This window comes from Sander lucioperca, chromosome 18, assembly GCF_008315115.2.
Source record: "Sander lucioperca isolate FBNREF2018 chromosome 18, SLUC_FBN_1.2, whole genome shotgun sequence".
Taxonomy (NCBI): domain Eukaryota; kingdom Metazoa; phylum Chordata; class Actinopteri; order Perciformes; family Percidae; genus Sander; species Sander lucioperca.
In genome coordinates this window covers 14,165,830-14,184,585 of record NC_050190.1, presented here as the reverse complement: position 1 = coordinate 14,184,585, position 18,756 = coordinate 14,165,830, and the positions used below count along the sequence as shown (strand labels likewise).

Genomic DNA, 18,756 nt, shown 5'->3' with positions numbered 1-18,756 from the left:
TCCATCGGCAGCATACGCGGATGGGGCGTGGCTTTATGTGTAAACTGTCAAAATTATTTTAAAGGGTTTTCCCTTGTACTTATATTGTACACAAATGAATAACAGCACTTTTAAAGAGACCCTTACTGGAGCTTGGATACATATCAAGTGAAATTTCCCTTGCTGGCGTACTGACACCATGCAGTGCAAGTGGCACAGAATATCAACATGGAAGCTTGTGTTTAATTATTTATTAAAATAATTATAAATCATTTATCATCATCGATAAGTACCAAGCAAATAATGTTCCCTCACTTTATCTAAAGCTGCAGTGTTGGAGAGGAGTGGAAGCAAGGCTCACAATACACAGGCGTGCACATGATCTATTCCTCCCACGTAAAGAACAGTAAGTGGTTTGACACAGGGAGATTTAAACACACAAACACACACTTAAGACATGGAGACAATTTCAGATTATGTTTTGACAGATGGGAGCTGATACAACTTTAATCATTAATCTTCAAGTTAGTTTCCAACAGTTTTAAATGTATCAATCATTTCTGCTTGATCTGTAGTCTGTATGTGAGAAGTGTTGATGATAGCACCCAACCTAATTGAAAAAACTGGACATCACAATGCAAATATCTGAAGCAACAGACTGCACAATTTGCATGGGAATAAACTACAGGACAAGTAATTTGACATGATGTATTTCCTATTCTGTACTGTGCAATATACATGTACGCATTTTAGAGGAGGGTGTTTGTGTGTGATGCAACATTCAGACAGATAAATCTATTTTCAGGCAAGGCAGACACAACATTTTCTCATCAGAACCAAAAAGTTCCACGTTAGGAGAAAGCAAACGGAGAATTCACTCAGCTTACAATTGACAAAGACCCGTTTTTTCATTTTTAACAACAAAATACAAGAATGTGTTAAAGGCATCACCTTGTGCTTTGTATGATATCCAGATGTAAAGCTCTCAGTCACTAAATATGGTTTACCATCTCATCATTGCCAGATTCAAGCATCAATTTTAAAGACAAAAAAATAAAGACAAACAATATGGGGGAAAAAAAGAGTAGTTTGCATACAGTCACTACGGAGTATAATAAATATCCATACAGTAAATAGTGTCAAACAAAAACCAGAAAATGAAAATACTTAATATCAATAACGGATGTATAATAACGGAAACACAAGCTGTGAAGAGCTAAAACAGAACTAAAATGTGTTGCCAGGAGTCTGTGCCTACGTAGACCTGGAGGCATGAGTGTAATATGTAAAACTGGTTTGAAGACATATTTGGATATTCTTCAGTTCTGCAAATCAATACCCATACAACCAAGCAGACAACTGTACATATTTAGAAAAAAAATTAAATCAAGGTGTCAAGAGAACAAATGTGAACATGAAATACATACATCTTATAACATGGATACACTAAAATGCCACTTGGTAAATAAGATAGTGAGGTTTATTCAGAGATCATCCTCTGAACAAGTAAAAGGCCATGGATCTCTCAGACTGTCATGCATGCCAGAGTATTAGTATGTAGTTTTTTTTTTTATCCTCAACACATAAATAATTTTCAACATTTCAAATGTACACTCCTATAACATAGTTCTATGTTTTCATACAACTACAAATTACATGATAAAATATAGACATTATATCACCACAGACACAGTGACCTGAATGATTTTTGGCACACCAGATATCCACAATCTAGACCTACTGTTGTAAATTTCAGCTCAGTTTGGGACAGACTACTTGATCATCTGGATATCTGGATTTTGGCCATGGTAAGCAACAGCCTATAACAGCTGAAAAGGCTTAGTGCAAAAACTAAAATGTTGCAATACAGCATGCAATGGACCCTGCAGTTATACCTGCACGGATATAAAATAAAAAGATAAAAAATATCTCCTTGTCATTACACGTGCGACATCAGAGAAACAATGTTCAATAATAAGAATTGCTGGAAACTAATCACACCAACCCCACGGGGTTCTCAACTAACTAATATTCTTTAAATGATACTTTTTTTTTTAATATTTTCTGATAGTAGAAAAATAGCTCAACAGCCTTATTTAACGTAAAATTAGGGACTTGCGTCAATACCAATCAAAATATTCACTCTGTAAATAATCAGAGTGGAAATGCAGGTTTCACACTCAGTCAAGTAACTCACATGTTCTGGCTGTTCTACAAAGGCCACAGGAACTCAGCTAAATGTTCTATATATTATTTATGCCTAAAAACTTCCTTTCCACAGATACAAGACAGAACCATTATATTAACAGAGGTAAAGCAGTGACAGACTGCGAGCTGAGTGAGTGAGTGGTTCTCTCTGGTGCTCTGAGGAAGGAAGGCCGTCCCTGTTAAAGTTCTCCAGGTTTCTGGTTGCAGCTGGCGCACACCCGCACAGGGTGGTCCCAGCCCCGCGATGGAACCGGCCGACGCTCCGGGGAGCAGTCATCACACACTCCTTGGCCACAGGCACGGCAGTGGTGCTTTGACAGCTTGGCAGTGAACTCGCGCTGGCAGTTGTGACAGGACAGGATGTCCTGGTCAGGCACCCAGTAGGCAGGACGGGCGGCATCTTTCACAAGGCCTACAGGGTAACACGTAACATAAATACACACACATACACAAGCACGTATCAGTTATAGTATAAGGGGACACTTTTACACTTGCAAAACACATGATAGTAACTGTAGGGACGCAACTAACGATTATTTTCATAGTTTATTATTTTCTGGATTAAGCGATTAGTTGTTTGGTCTATAAAATGTCAGAAAATGGTGAAAAATGTTGATCAGCTCGCCTAAAATGTCTTGTTTTGTCCACAACTTAAAGATATTCCATTCACTGTAATTAACGGATTCATCTTTGCCCAACTGTGCTTTACGGGGGGTTATGTCCTGAACATTTACTTGGCAGGGAGCAATAACCTCCTGGAAGCTCAGCTGGTTGCCTGGTAACTGCTCCCGGCAAAGAAATAGTCCAGCACCTCCTAAAATTTCCCAAAATGTTGAGCTATTCCTTTAATTTAGTGGTACATTTACTTACTCTAAAATACTAGACTGATGACTGTTCAATTCTCATCTGCCATTGCTTTACTTTAGCTCTATCCATGCTTGTTTTTCATCACTAATGTTCTACTAGTCCTAAGCTATCTTGGTTGGAGTATCAATGGAAACATGGAAACAAGATTTGGAAATAAGTATTTTGTTGTGATTGGAGCAGACTTTGCTCTACGGTATTTTCGGGGTGGCGATGGATATGAAGACGTTTTCAGCAGAACATCAGGTTATCAAACACATATTCATCTATGCCTTTTACTAGTCAATAAAGGTCTACGGTAGACTAATGAAGCAGCCTAATATACATATACTTGTGCTTTGGATTAAACAAATAGTTTTTCCAAATATGTTTAAGACGTGTGAAACAACAACCTAAAGGCAAAATAAGAGCTATGATTTGTGGTGTGTATTTGAGTGAGTACAGCCCTTATTATGCCAACTCTTTGTAATCTCTTTCCATGCAGCAGAGCCAATTTACTTGATCTACAACACCTTTTGGATTATTTTGACAGAAACATGTCATATTTGCAGTTATAAAAATGTTCTTCTAATAAACACTGGACCAAAGTGCATTCTAGACTAGTGCAGAGAGTGACTGATCCAGACTACTGCAAAGTCTATGAGACATCTTTATGTATGCCATGTCCACGAAACCTCAAAATATTTATTATTGACTCAATAAACATACGGCAAAGGAGTTTACAACAGTCCCATAAAATGAAATGGATAAACAGGGTAACTGGTCAACTATCTCACCTTTGCACTAAGACTAAATAACTGAACTGTTAAACATTAGGTAGCAGAGCACTTGGAAGCACTGCCACTGACAGGTGCTGAAAAGATTGTCAAAGGCAATTTTAGGTTCTGTAGCAAGCGTGTGTGGGAGGATTTTAAGTTTGCAGTCCATAAAAAAAATGTATTGGCAAGAATAACAAGTTACAGACAAATGCAAATTCAGTATTTGAACTTCTGCTTGACAAACATAATTTCAGTCACTTGTCGGAGACTACTCCAAAATACATAATGTTAAAGCGGTAGAACACACTAAGCAGGTTGGGAATCAATTGCCCCTGTTTGGACTGTGAGCTTTTGGTAATTGTATAGGCTCTATTACAACTAGACCATTGGGGCATCCCATACTCCTTATAAGGGAGGCTTTGCCAGTCAGACTTCTGCATAACATCTTTGAGAGTTCAAACTAGAAACAAGACCTCACAGCTTTTCTTTCTTACTGTAAATAAGCAGGTTATGCCTCTGCCACCAGAGGGCATTGTAACCAGTCACTCACAACTACTGGGTCATTTATTCCTGCTACGCAACAATCCTCTTTAGGTTTTTTTGGGGGCAACACTCACCAAGTGGGATGTCAATAGCAGTGACCACAACTCCAATGGTGTTGGTGACTGCTTCTCCAACCTTCCTGGCGAGGGTTCCACCTTCTTCCTCCTCGAGCTCTGCCTCAATCATCTCTGCATAAAGAAAACATCTCGAGCTCACCCAAATGTTACATGGCTGCATAACGGGAACATTTGACATCTTTTAAAGTGTGTGTACCTGCGTATGTAGCTCTCTGCTCGAAGCAGATGTCACAGACTCTGACGGGGGCAAGACCCCAGCCTCTCTCAGGGACGGGTGCAGCTTTGGAAGAGCAGCCATCGCAGAAGCCCTCCCCACAGGCACGGCAGTGATGCTTGGTGTCGTTGTCCTGGAAGACTGCGTGACACTTATGGCACACCTTGTACGAGAACAAATACAATAACAACTGAAGTTGTTATTTTGAGGCAGTCTAAGTGCCTTAACTATCTTATGACCTGCAAACATATATTGTGTAATAGGCACAGAGCACCACAGACAGTAAACATAGCCCTGGACACGAAAGTGTTGACTTGGCTGTTGGTGGCGGGTGGTAGAGGGTGGGGCTGTGTGTGTCACTCACCAAGATGAGGGAGTTGGGTTTCCAGTAGGCTGGGGCGATCTGATCTGTCAGCCAAGAGGTGACGGCCTTAGCAGGCTTGACACTGAGCTCTGACACAGACTGGGCCACTAGGTTGACTCCATCCAGCAGACGCTGTGCTGCATTGCTATTGTCCTTTAAAAAGCCATCTGACTGCAAAAAGCAGACAGCTTTTTACTACATATGTAGATAAATAATGACCTTAAGCCATAATTCTAGGTCTGTATGATTACAGACAATTAATCTCCATCTGATAAATAAATTAAAAAGCCGGTTTCCCTTACCCCTGGCCATACATGCTGGATCTCAGTGCGGACAACTGTATCCACAGGGTCCTGGTTCCCATACCAGTATTGACGGCTCCGATAGATCACTCCACAGTTGGGACATTCAATAACGTACCTTAACATACAGTAGATACATAAATGTACAAGTCCCTGGAAATATAAATGTAAATATCTGAGGTATGACTTTGAACATGTAAGCTAATAGAACATTTTTATTTTAGGACAGAGTCTAGAACACAAGTGCTAAAATTAAGCTCTGTAAAAGGTAACAAAAGTCTAACACAGACCTTGTTACGCATGACCTGCAGGTTATTTAACTGATTCTTACCCAGACCAGGCGTATTTGGCGAGGCCCATCCATGGAGAGTCTGAGGAAGCGGAGGTCTTAGGGACAACTATCACTTCCTTTCCCCCTTCATAGCAAGTCTAAAGTGATGCACCACACAATAACATTATACTCATTAGCCATGGAACACGAGTAATTACACAGTCAAAGGTATAGAGAGAAGGATTTGTTCTATCTAAGAGCAACTGTGCTTACCTTACAGGTGTAAATCCGATTATCATACTGAACAGAATAACGACAACGGCGCTTTGCCTCATGGCACACTCCTTCTATTAAGTGGTTCATGCTGTTCTTGCAGCCAGATCTGGGATAGAAGTAAAAAGCAGATGTTAAACAATCTGAAAAGCAAGAGACTGAAGGAGAGATTATAAAGGGAGGAAGGCACTGACCCACAGCTGAGGCACAGGCTGGAGCAGGTGAAGTACTCATCAGGAAAGAAGCAGCTGTGGGCTACAAGCTCACCTGTAATTTCCCCATTAAAACGCTCACTCAATGCCTGTGGGAGAATCAAGGTGCAGCAAAATGAATCATATATTAAAAATACATCTTTATCTCAATCCAGGAACCAGTTTTTCTGCAAATTGTGTATCAATTAATTTCAATGCAACAACCAGCCAGTCTGAAGCAGGCTGTAAGCTGGCTGATATTCAAACTATATACAGCCGTACCTGCAGGGCTTTGAAGATGACCACAGGGGTGCGTGGGGAACGGGTGGCGTTGTTATCCAGGAGCTGCTCCAGTTTATTCTGCAGGCCACGGAAGTCAGTCGGGGGGCTGAGAGTCTGCGTGCCCCAGTACTGGACAGAGCTAAAGGCCTCTGGGAAACGGGAAAGCTTCTTAAAGCGCTCCGATAGCAGCCGATCTACTGACTCAGATGACTTATCTAAAACAAGACACAGATGGAGAGGTTACCATAGAGTGTAATCAGAATGTATTGTCGATATACCAGAGTAGAGTGTCTGTTAGTGTGCATCAGATACAACAAAATTCTAAAAATACAGTGCTTGATATGAAGTGATGAATGATATGAAAGATAAAAATAACATTAAACATTAGTAGTTGATTTTTATTATCACTATTAAAAATGTCAAGAATGTTGCAATGTTGCCTATCAGTCAAAAAAAAAAACACACACACACACACACACACACACACACACACACACACACACACACACACACACTTAATAATTTATGAGCAAAGACATGTAGCTCACTCATTTACATTTGGCTACAAGTCTTGAAGGCTCATACCAGTGTTCCTTCATGTTTTAGCACATTTACTACAAATCATGCACACTTTAAACTCCAAGGCCTACTATATTTTGAATGGGTTTTTTCTTCCTCCGCAGTAACTACATTTGACTTGTAGTGAATTGCATGCATTGGTAAATGGCTGACAGCAATGTAAAGTATGAGTTGTTGTAACTGGACTAAAACATGCAAATTGCAACATTGTTTTTTAAGTGTCAAGTGACTACAGCTATAAATATGTGACATTTTTGACTTCACTACACAGTAGTTTTCTTTTTAGTTCAAAAAATAGTATTTCACAAAAAGTTGGAATACAGATTGCTACCTCCAGTAACGTAAAGGTAGGCTGTAGGCTAATATTTCCTAAACCTGTAATTATCTGCAGGGCTTAAAGGAGAATTCCGGTAGATTTCAACACATAGCTCTGTTGTTTGTAAATTTGGAGTGCTGTCAGTAACGAGAAAAACGAAAACAATCGGTGTTGCCTACTTCCTGTTATCCTCCTGCTAGCATTAGCACCCAGGAGGCTGAAACCGGGCAAGTTTTAAATGTGCTTTTAGCCTCTTAACATGTTTGAAATGTCATTACAAGTGCCTACCCATGTGAAGTGATGCCTTCCGAGGGAACACAGTGAATCTGACTGCAGTAGATGTGAAAGAAAACCATAAATGTTGTGCTAATTCAGCTCTTTTTAGTTCCGGTGTTGCACCGAAATCTGTGACCCGTCATGATCTGTGTCCCTCCTGTTAAAAGCGTAGCGCCGCCCTCCGTGGTTAAAGTTAGGGACAAGGGTTTGGTTCAGGTTGAGGTAGGGGGACACCGATCTCGATGGGTCACAGATTTCGGTGTTGGACGGCAAGACGAGTGCTTAGGGACCGTCTACAAACTACAACACCGAAAAGAGATACAAAAGTATTTTCAAAAATAGGCATATGCTTATTTTTTTAAAGTAAGTGCTGTAGTACAACTAGCAGGAGACAAAATATTTTTGTATCTCTTTTCGGTGTGGTACTTTGTAGACTCTTTGTAGAATTTGCCTTTAATCTTTACTTTAAAAGGCACCGCCTCTCATCTCTTACAGTGATGCCGACCTAAATTCAGGGTGATACAGTCACAATGTATTGTTTTAATAGACGTTTTCCTGAAAAATTCTATTTAAAGGTTTGACTTGTCTAATAAATGTATAACAGATGAAGTAATGAAATTCCACTTTTTACTAGTGGGACATGGGAGGAACAGAAGTGTTGAGATATTTTACCTGAACCAAGCAGCTTAGTGTGGACTGTTTCATGGAAGATGACCACTGCAGGGCCCAAGGTGGACAGAGGGACATCCAGGCCACAGCGGGCCGTTGTGGCCTTCAGTTCCTTAGTGAAATGCTTCAAGTAAGCATCCGAGGCATCCCCGAGGAACTTGAAGAGGTCATCATGAAGACGGTCAGCATGGGTGCGGTAGATGATGAGGTCGGAGATGGCAAGCACCTTGAGCAAGAGACGGGTTCTCTGGCCCTGTTTGGAACTGTTCCCAAGCAGCCCCTCTGTGTCGATGACTACTACTTTACGGAAGGGGTCAAACGCCGCCCACACACCCACTGTACAGGACTCTTGTGTGGGAGAGGTTTTGAACACTTCTCTGCCCATGAAGAATGCGTGATTCAGGGTGTGAGATTTGCCCTCTCCCGTGTTACCAAAGATGGACACCACCTTCAGCAGCTGGTCAGGGTTACAGCTCAGGGTCTTTACAAATGAAGATTCATCTTTTATCTTTGGAGAAGCAAGAGTTTAGAAGTGAAAATGTGTTTGTTTGTTTGTTTGTTTAGGTATTTTGATTCTGTTTCTATTCAATGACAAGTGTGACTTTTGCACAACTCACCTGCATTTCCTCATTTTCATCAACCAAGAGAAAACTGGAAATCTTCTCCAGAAGTTTTGTTTTCTGAGATTTGGTCTCATCTGCTATTTGGACAGCGGGCGGGACAGATGTCTGGACAGATTTGACCTCGGCAGGTTTAGGTGGTGGAGGATAAGATGTGAGCTGGTGTTTCTTCTTGTTGCCTCCACTGTGTGTGCGTTTCTGGCAGTCTTGGCACAAGTTAACTTTGCAGTTCTGGCAGCGGACCACAGATCTATGGCGTTTGCCATTGTCTCCGTTACCTCCTTTACAGTTGTCACAGCAAGGGACATGCCCAGGTCTTATCTGAACCCGCTCATGGTTCTTCAGACTCTCCTGCCTGTGGAGCTCGAGCTCACAACGAACACACTGCAAGCTTTTGCATTCATCACACTCAAATGCAGCCTCTTCAGAGCCACCACAGACATAGCTCTCTTGACATATTAGGCTAGTATTGACTCCTTTTTCTGAAGATGAGCCATGCCCGCTCATCGTTTCTTACAAGTTGAACTTGAATACAGAGCAGTGCTTATTTGAACAGCTTGAACAACAGTACCAGCTATTTCCGATAGCAGTTACTTAAAATGTGATAATACTGAAAACTGAAGTGCCCAAATACAATGACTAAATCAACTTAAAATAGCTGCATGTTAAAAGGGGAGGTGATCCACTCACTGTAACAACTAACTCTCAACAATAATACAATATATCAAACTAGTTTTCGCAACATGAATTTCAAACACAACGGTTTTAATAATGTAATTTAGTGCAACTACCAGTGAGGCAATGAAGCAGAAACAGCCGTCTCCTTGAGTTACACTGGATATATGTTTACCACTAGTTAGCTTGTTCAGAAACCAAAGTTAGCATTTAGCTTCAGTATTACATAAATTATATTAAAGATTAGCGAATAAAGCTCTAAAATAATACAGAAACATGTACAGGTAGCCAGTACCTACTGAGACAATGAACTCTCCCTGAAAGGATGAATGTGCAAATGTTGATGCTAACAACAGGCTAGCTAGCAAACTGACCCTTAATAGCTTGCTGGCAAACTAGGCAGATAATTTGGCATACAAGCAGCAAATTAGCTCACAGCTAGTAGGTTTCGACGGACAGTTTCAACGTTGTCCAAAGAAAAGCTGTAATTAGCGGACCAGCAAGCCCCAGTTCATAGCCGTCCAAACAAGCAGCTAGCCTCCAGTCTGTCAACTGAGCTGTAACAACATATCAACAAAAACAACCACCAGTCGATGTCAAAAGCTCGGATATCAGCGGACTCTTTTACTTTAAAACTGGAGGGAAATCCGCGCTATTCCGTTTAAAAAGTCTTTTAAAGTGTTACTGTATTTGAATCCTTCCGAGCAGTGTCATTGTTTTGTTCCTCAGCCCCCTCCCTGGCAGACTTCTCTAGCTACGTTATTTTGTTGCCAGGTCAGATCAGCTGATCAGATTATTTTCAGTCACAGGGTCAGAGGAGGGTAACTTGCGGATGCATGATGGGAAACGTAGTTCCACCAGACAGACTGAGTCGACAGATTCTGTGACGCTTCCAAAATGTTTTCATGTGCTCAAAATCAAACTTGTTTGCTATTTAACTCAATGAATTGAACTTTTAAACAATAACTGCTATAACCTAATTATAGGCTATAACTTTTGTCTGCAGGGCTGCAGGGTTTACGTGTCTTGTATGTAATGTTGAGGGAGGGGAAAAGGTACATTTTTCGCATCCAGTCTTTCTGGCACTGAAATCAGCTTAACCCCAAAGCACAGTGACATACCACCAAGTTTTACAAGATGAAAGCAAGAAGCACAACCACATATTTAAGATTTCTTTGGAGATAAGTTGTGCAATTGAACTTGTGTTTAACTTGTGTTTTTTCTTTAGTGTTTTTTGTGCTCTTCTGACGCATACAAATAAATAAGATACAGACAATGTGAAATAATAACATCTTGGTCTTAGTTGGAATAGCAAATTGCTCCAAATATTACAATACATTTTAATGAAAAGTATCATTTGTAATAGTTTCTTTTGATATCACATGATATCATTTTGGGCAAACCTTAATTACTGTAATTAAAAATACATCTTTGATCATCATTTTATTTTTGTTTTAAAAGTAACTGTGGTAACATGCCTCAGCATAAGCTTTCAAATAGAGGATGGATTTAAATGGCTTTTGTCTTGTAAAGTAGCACTTCAAAGTATCAGCAGGTGACCATTTGTCTCAAATGGCACTTTGTGTTTTCCCTCCATTTCTTCACTGACAGTACCTTCCACTGCAGGATCTACAGACTGTATGTTTTCAGATCCATTCATTAAAGCAATTCTTTAAGAAAAAACACAGCACCAGGAAATGAAATAGTCTATGTGTTACACTGTAGTGCCTTTATTACAAACCTTTAACACACATACACAAAAATATAAACAACAGCAAATAAAACATGAAACAAAGGAAAGGGAAGATGAAAAAGAACTGAAAATGTATCCTTCTTATTGCAATGCAGGTTGTCAGTGATCTCAAATTATGTGGTTTTAGTGCACAATTCACATCCTGTAGAGAAATATTTAGATAAGAATCCCCAAACACACTGTGTCCACTGAGCAGAGTACATTCAATCTACTATTTGATTCCACATCAGATGAATCTGAAGATTTTCCTCCATCCACAATCACAAAAAGTCTTTAAACGTTTGAGCAGGCTGAGCTTTTTAGATGTTTTGCCAGTGTGCTTTTGCTTGGTGGCAGCAAATATAGCACAGTCAAACACATCTTTGAGGTTGTGTTGCGTCAGAGCTGAACACTCCACATAGTCATGAGCTCTGATCCTGTGTGCCAGCCTTCTGGCCCGGCTGAAGGGCACTGGCTTGTTGCTCCGCTGGTCCAGATGAATAAGGACGTCCACATTGTGGCAAAGGTCTGACTGAGTTCCAACCAGTACGATGGGAGAGGTCGGGTTGCCGGCTCGGATCTGTGGGATCCACTTGGAGGTGATGTTGTCAAAGGAGACGGGGTTGACCAGGCTGAAGCAGAGGATGAAGACGTCCACATGGGCATAGCACAGAGAGCGAAGGTGGTCAAACTCCTCCTGTCAGATCAAATAATGAGAGATGAGGAGGAAAGGACTAACTAGTCTGGTAAAAAAAAATCTCAATGTGGTTTTAAAAACATTTACCTGTCCAGCAGTATCTATCAGTTTCATACGAGTTGGGATTCCATTCACATGAACCAAACCTGGAAGTAATGTAGAAATCAGTTTTATTGCTGAGTCAAGCAGCCATTAACCTTTGAAAAATAACCTTCACTCACCAGTGAAAACATCAAAAGCTGTTTGTCTGTACTCGCTGTTGTATCCATTGAAGATGTAACTGATGATCATGCTAGTCTTCCCCACAGCTCCATCACCAACCAGCATGCAGCTCAGCTCATCCCTAAGTCTGTTTGGTTTATCATGTCTCTGACAGGCCATCTTTCCTTATATTAGCTATTACTCCATTATCCCCGCAGTTTGAAAGTCCATGCAGGAGTACAGCACTAGCCTACTGTAAAAGTTGTCTTCTCCCCAAGAGGCCCGTTGGTGCCAATAAAGAAGAGAGGACACCTCGATTTGAAAGAACAAAGGCACCCAATCAGACGAGTGATGCCCCAGCACTTTGCCTGTTTCCGTTTGATGCTGATTAACATAGTCACTCCCACCAAGACGGGCCTTGAACGCCTCACGATAAAGAACGTACAGTAACTGATAATGAGATTTTCTGTTGCTATCTGTCAGAAATGAAGAGTTAATTTGTAAAAACAGATCAAATTCGTTCTAAAAAAAAAAAATAATAATAATAATAATAATTAAAAAAAAAAAAAATAGCTTGATCGATTTTCCCTGGATTGGACATAAAAAATGATTTAGGAAAAAAGAATAGGCTACTAATAAATGAGATCTTAAAAACAAACCAACACAAATTGTATCGATATTCCCTGGATTGGACACAAAAACAGGATTTTTAAAAATAAATAAGAACGAAGATCTGCTTTTGCAAATTAACCCTTCATAGGCTACTCCAGTTGACAGCTCCGAGTGAAAAAAAGCCTATTATAATGCAAAATAGTCTTCAAAAGCCTATCGTAGCTTATCTTGTTATGTATTTTTAGTAATATTTTGGAAGGTTTTGGAAAACGTTATTTCCAGGCTACTGCGTCTTGTTTAAAACTAATGCTACTTCTATATTTGCTTCTCACAGTCTCCGTCGTGGTAGGCCTACTTAATAAATGTACCCAATAATTGCGTGTAATACCACTATTGGTCAAAAGAGGGGGGCGTTGCTCCAGCGTTGGCTTTTGCATGTTGTACACCTTGCGCTTCATCCAGACGCTGCTTTCAGTTTCCCTTGAACAGACTACAACTTGCCGAGTATTCACGGTTAGTCAGACACGTAATGAACTTTTATGTGTGTCAATGTATAGTGTGTTCTAATAGGACAGACATGTTTCCCAAAAAGACTTGTTTTTCATTTCATAATTTATTTATTAATGGTTGATCCGTGCTCTCTTAACATCACACCTCAGTGACTTTGGTATCAGAGAATTGTTTTATTTTCCCTGACTTGGATGCCACCTTGTCGTACTATTGTTCATGTGTTTTCAATCTATAAGTTTAATTTTCTGAAAGCAGCTTTATTCTCCCATGTAAAAGGGGCATAGAGCACAGCTGAGCATTGTTAGTCATCAGCTGCAGTTTATAGCAGAAACTTCATGTGCTATGTTTCATCCTGTCTTTTTCATGGTGACTGGGTTCATAAATACACACAAATAATATTCTTCATTTACAATTCCCCTATTATTAACATTCACTTGCAGATTACACTGCAAAACTACCACTAATGACAATAATAATACCTTAATAAAAACACTGCACTGCAGATGCACCCTGACCAGTACACCGGTGCAATGACTAGTGCAGCACACTGTGCACAAAGGGGTGTATTATTGTTTGTTCCTCAGCTAGTCACACCTCAATACAGTATAAAAGGAGTTGGGATGTAATATCCAGGCATTTACCCTGTTAATCTTTGGCTCAGTACAGACTGCTCCACTGGCATTCTTGCTAATATCACAATGAACTTGTATTTCTGATGAGGATCTTAATGTGTCTACTTATTGGAGAATGTCTATTCAAAGTGTTTATTTGCATTGTTTGACATTATAATGTCAAAATAGTTGCTCCAAGTTGTACTGCCTCCTTTGCATGGAACTGCTTTTGGTGCACAGCTGTATGATTTATGATTGCTTCTATGAAGATAAGAAATGTGCAGGTGATGATGCTTATGATCAAGCCTTCAGATCATCATCACACAGCAATCTTTGTGTCTCACCCCTGACCTTATGAAGTAGGCCTATAATTGTAACTCATAATGGTAATAATAGCAATGGCTATAATAATAATAATAATATGACATTGTATTTTGGTTGTATTGAACTCACTATTGCAGTTATATAGTTTCAAGATATTATGGCTGAGGGTATACATTCAAAAACTCAAAATCTGCATGATCACACAAGAATTGTACGAGCATTGTAAAATGTGGTTTTAGAGATCGGGAAACGTTTGTGGTTGAAAATACAGCTTTAAACAAAGTGTTGTTCCTTATCTGTCTGAGCCTGCAGGAAACTCTGTGTGCATTGTGTTGTAAGGTCTCTGCTTCCTGTTTGTCGTTGTTTCTTGCTCACTCATTCTCTTCTCCCTTTCTCTCCCCCTTTTTCCCACCACCTGCACTGAGAGTGATAGAGCTTATTCCCCATGGTAGGAGGACAACATCTGGTCCCCCCACCCCCTTGCCCCTGACACACGTCATGTCAGCTCCCATGCTACACCTCTGGCAGCTGTGAGTCACAATGCTCGTGTTCCTTAATTCAAGGTAAATGTCAAACACAGGAAAAGGTCTTTAAATATCTCCACATCCAAAGATTGTCTTTCCTGTAACAGCCACTTTTATCATCATAGATCAACCAGTAAGCTGCTCTTCAATGCTAAAAAGGCATACTTGTACTGTGCAACTATATGCAGATGTCTTTGCAAGGTTTGCATGTACCTTAACCTGTGCAGCAGATGTCAGCAGCGTGCTGGCGACTTTAACAGTGGCTCAGTGTCTAGAGATAATCAATTGGGATGCATATCTGATACTGTAAACATGTTTTGGTTCCGCATTCTCATGCTCTCTCTCTCTCTCTCTCTACATGACTAGACATGCAGAAATGTATCCTGGCATAGATTTATTGAGGTAATCTGCTTAGTAACAGTCTCTCAATGTGTGCAGCTTAGGGAGAGCCCCCAATATACACACAGCACACTTCAAAATTAATTTCACTTGTGTTGACTAACTCATGTGAATTAATGCAAATACGATAAATTCAAACGCCCCTCGTGTCTCCCTGAACTATTGCTCTGGTTGTTAAAAAGTAAACCCCAGCAACTGACTCGAATTCCTGTTGCATCTCAAATCTGACAACAATAGAGAAATCTGCCAGATAGGTGTTAAAAGATTATGCTCTTCCCTAAGCCAGAGAGAGATCAGCATGGCACACTGTAGACAGGCCACAAAACAAGTGGCTGACACAAAGATGGAGTGATAAACAATCCATTTGCATAACATTTCCTGCATAATGTCTCTTTAAGTAGATATTGCCTAGGCTCTTAAGTGGTGAGGATTAGAGCAGGATTGGTGCTTCCATCACACTGAGACCTCATTTCCCTCTTCTTCTTTAGTTCCTAGGTGTGACTTTAGGGTCACGACAGGGACACACTGTCACTTGCTATACATATATTCAACATAATCTCTATGATACCATTTGCATCCTGAGGTCAACCCGAGGCCTATACTACGAAGCAAGATTTGGGGTTACCGAGGTAACTTCAGGGTCAACCCAGGGTTTTGTGTATCACAACGGTGGGTCACTTGTTACCGGGTTACATCGCCCTGACCTGTTTGCTTGAATTTGACACAAAACATAGACTGTGGTGGAATAAGTTATTTTGTATTCATTGATATGTGCAGTTAGTTTGAGTAAGTTTTGAACCCCTTTACTGATGCACAGACAGATTTTTGCATGTTCTGCCACTAAATATTACTGCACATGAAATGGGCAACTGAAAATGACATCTAACCCAAACAAGTTTCACATTTGTGATGCATTTGCAGTACAATTACACACATGCTATCAGAGCAAAAACAGGAATCTACAGCCATGTTAGTGGATTTATGAGGCTGTAGCATGTTATCATGCTAACATGCTTACAATGACATGATACTGTTTAGCAAGTATAATGTCTAACATGTTCACCATCTTAGTTTAGCATGTTAGCATGCTAATATTTGCTAATTAGAACCAAAGTATAGCTGAGGCTGATGGGAATGTCAGTTTAGCAGGTATTTAAATAGTATTGGGATAAATGCAAAGTTTGACCTGATGATTCTAGATGAGTCATTCAAATGTGTTTTCCAAATTGAATGAAAAACTACCAATAATAGTTGTCGAGACTTCAAAACCTCAATGTGAACTTTACCGTGGTACTAGAGTCAAGGGATCACCAAAGTCATTAGGATTCACCCTCTGAGGACCATTAATGTCTGTACCAGATTTCATGGCAGTCCATCCAATCATTGTTGAGCTATTTTGGTCTGGGGCTATAACTTTTTCCTCATGTTAATGTGTGGGGTTTCTGCTTCATATGAGAGTCATATCATGCATCTCTCCAGTTTATTAGCAACAGGATACAGCCCCCTTCCCAGGACAACTCGAATTCTAGCACCTTATGGTCACTGCACCAAGTGATTCATGGGAATTCAGACCTATGTCGATCCCTGCCCTACCTCCTCGCTACCACCCCGGTTGTTCTCATTCTTGGCTTGTAGCCAGTTATTGCAGGAAAGCATAACCGTCTGTGAATACATTGCAATTGTTTGAGTGAGGCTATACATGCCTTGTCTTTTTTGTTGGATCAGTACATTTGCAGTTAATCTGAATTAATATTATAACCAGTATTGTATCATTTGGATGCGAACCAGCTTAGGGTAAGTCAGCATGTCCCAATTTCTAAGTAAAGCTTAAGTGTTTTTTGGCTTTTGTTGCCCAGCAAGCAAACCCGTCAATTTAGTTACTCCTGCTCCATTAAACCCTGGCAGGGGTCCAGGAGCAGAAGACTAATCCCACTTTACCCTCCAGAAAGCATCACAGGGGGTATGTCCTCTGTGCCTCATGGGATATACAGTATCCCTGCTCCAAAACAATTAAACAAGCATCCTTCAATTGGTCTGCTTGGTGACAGCAGCTGATAAGCAGAAGTAGAATCCAGATCAATATAAAACAGAATTGGAAAAGAAAATATTATTGTGGTATTACAAAGCTGCAATTTCCGTAGCAAAGAAAATGGTAACTGCATTCTTCACTAGTGAATCACATGTATCTGTGCATAACTGTAATACGTTTTCACAACATCTTATGTTTTAGTTGTCTGTGGAGCTATCGGTTGTCAAAAGTAGAACAATGCCTCTTTGCCTTTTGTCAATGTCAGAGTAGCAGATGACTGTACACCTCTGGAATGCTGATTGGTGTGCTGTCAATACACACCTACATCTATGTCAAGGGAAAACCTGACAAGTAGGTGTGATGGCACAGAAGTATTTGTCATTTGATTTATTGTCCATTCTGTAACAATCAAGAGAAGGGTTATAGTTTAAATGAAATGTTTGCTGCATGAAAAATACATGCACACAAGTTACACTAAAGGCATTTCTTTTAAAAGCTATTCAAGGTATGATGATTCCATTTACAAAACCAAATCCACATTAATCCCTCAATGTCTGAATGTTTTATCTGATGCATTACAGGGAACTGATAATAATATCACTAGGGGTCTCACCCTTTGGTCTTTGAAACATCTGTTTTTTCTTTTTTAGTTTAAATTGGCTCCACATCAATCCACACAGCAGCATATGTTCTCATAGAGCCCGATTAGAATCTATTTAAACAGGAAACTCTGCGGCAATTGGCTGATTAACATGAGAACACAATCTTTTTAAAGGGATTAAACTTTCCAAACAAACAGAGCATCATTACTTGCCATTACACACTTAGGAAACATTTGACTCAGACTGAAAATGAAATAGAAGTGTTTAAAAAGCTTGTTTATGTTGGTCAACACAAGAACACCTTTATGGTTATGTTGATGAGATTGTTAATGCATTGGTTACAAAACTAGTGTGTTAAATAAGTGCATTTTCATTGCATGAGTGTAACCAAATGTTCCAGAGAAGGGGAGTGGGCAGAAGATTAAAGACATTGATGGTAAATTTCTCACTCTGAAGGGACTCAATGAAAGAACAAATGAAGTGAGAACACAGATTCGGTATCAACGTAGACAGCTCTTATAATCAGTGCTAAAAGACATTTACAAGCAGACAGAGGCTATAACCATAATGTTGCAACGACACTTTTCCCTCTATAAGATACAAAACAGCATCATTACTTTAGTGTGCTATTGAAGCATAAAGCCTCTGAGACTCTTACAATGACTTTGCAGCTGCTTGATAAAATGCCATTGATACCCTATCTCTGTGAGTGTATGGGAAATAGAGCTGCCTTTTCCTGTTTCTTTGAGAGAAAACACTCCAGAGAAAAATGGCAGGAAATCTCCAGGGCCTTTTGATTCAGGCTGAGAAAGTAAATCATAGTACCTGAGACCTTTGAGTCCTCATGATGTCAGGGCCATCTTAGGAGGGAAATGTCAAGCAGTAGGTAAGAAAGTCCAAAACATTATCATTATTCACAAGGTCACTTGAGAGTCCCTGATTACATAGTGCAGCTTTTGTTACACATATTAAACTAACTAAACTAACTAAGTTGTGCTTGCTATTCAAATACAGTTTGTGTCTGCCAACAGGACTTATACAGACTGTATAGCTT

The 18,756-nt window shown here is 40.0% G+C and overlaps 2 protein-coding genes across 2 annotated transcripts; both read right to left on the bottom strand.

Annotated features, from left to right (window-relative positions):
• Positions 1–453: 453 nt before the first annotated feature.
• LOC116035489 (zinc finger FYVE domain-containing protein 1-like) lies at positions 454–10,769 on the bottom strand. Its single transcript, XM_031278552.2, has 11 exons — positions 8,784–10,769; positions 8,170–8,674; positions 6,327–6,541; positions 6,048–6,154; positions 5,854–5,962; positions 5,641–5,738; positions 5,310–5,427; positions 5,008–5,178; positions 4,626–4,806; positions 4,427–4,540; positions 454–2,599 (listed from the first exon to the last, which is right to left on the bottom strand). The coding sequence occupies exons 1-11, from the start codon at positions 9,291–9,293 to the stop codon at positions 2,367–2,369; spliced, it is 2,361 nt and encodes a 786-aa protein (XP_031134412.1). The 5' UTR covers positions 9,294–10,769; the 3' UTR covers positions 454–2,366.
• Positions 10,770–10,911: 142 nt separating this feature from the next.
• Positions 10,912–12,621, bottom strand: LOC116035492 (rho-related GTP-binding protein RhoV-like). Its single transcript, XM_031278560.2, has 3 exons — positions 12,112–12,621; positions 11,978–12,036; positions 10,912–11,890 (listed from the first exon to the last, which is right to left on the bottom strand). The coding sequence occupies exons 1-3, from the start codon at positions 12,269–12,271 to the stop codon at positions 11,441–11,443; spliced, it is 669 nt and encodes a 222-aa protein (XP_031134420.1). The 5' UTR covers positions 12,272–12,621; the 3' UTR covers positions 10,912–11,440.
• Between the last annotated feature and the right edge of the window lie 6,135 nt (positions 12,622–18,756).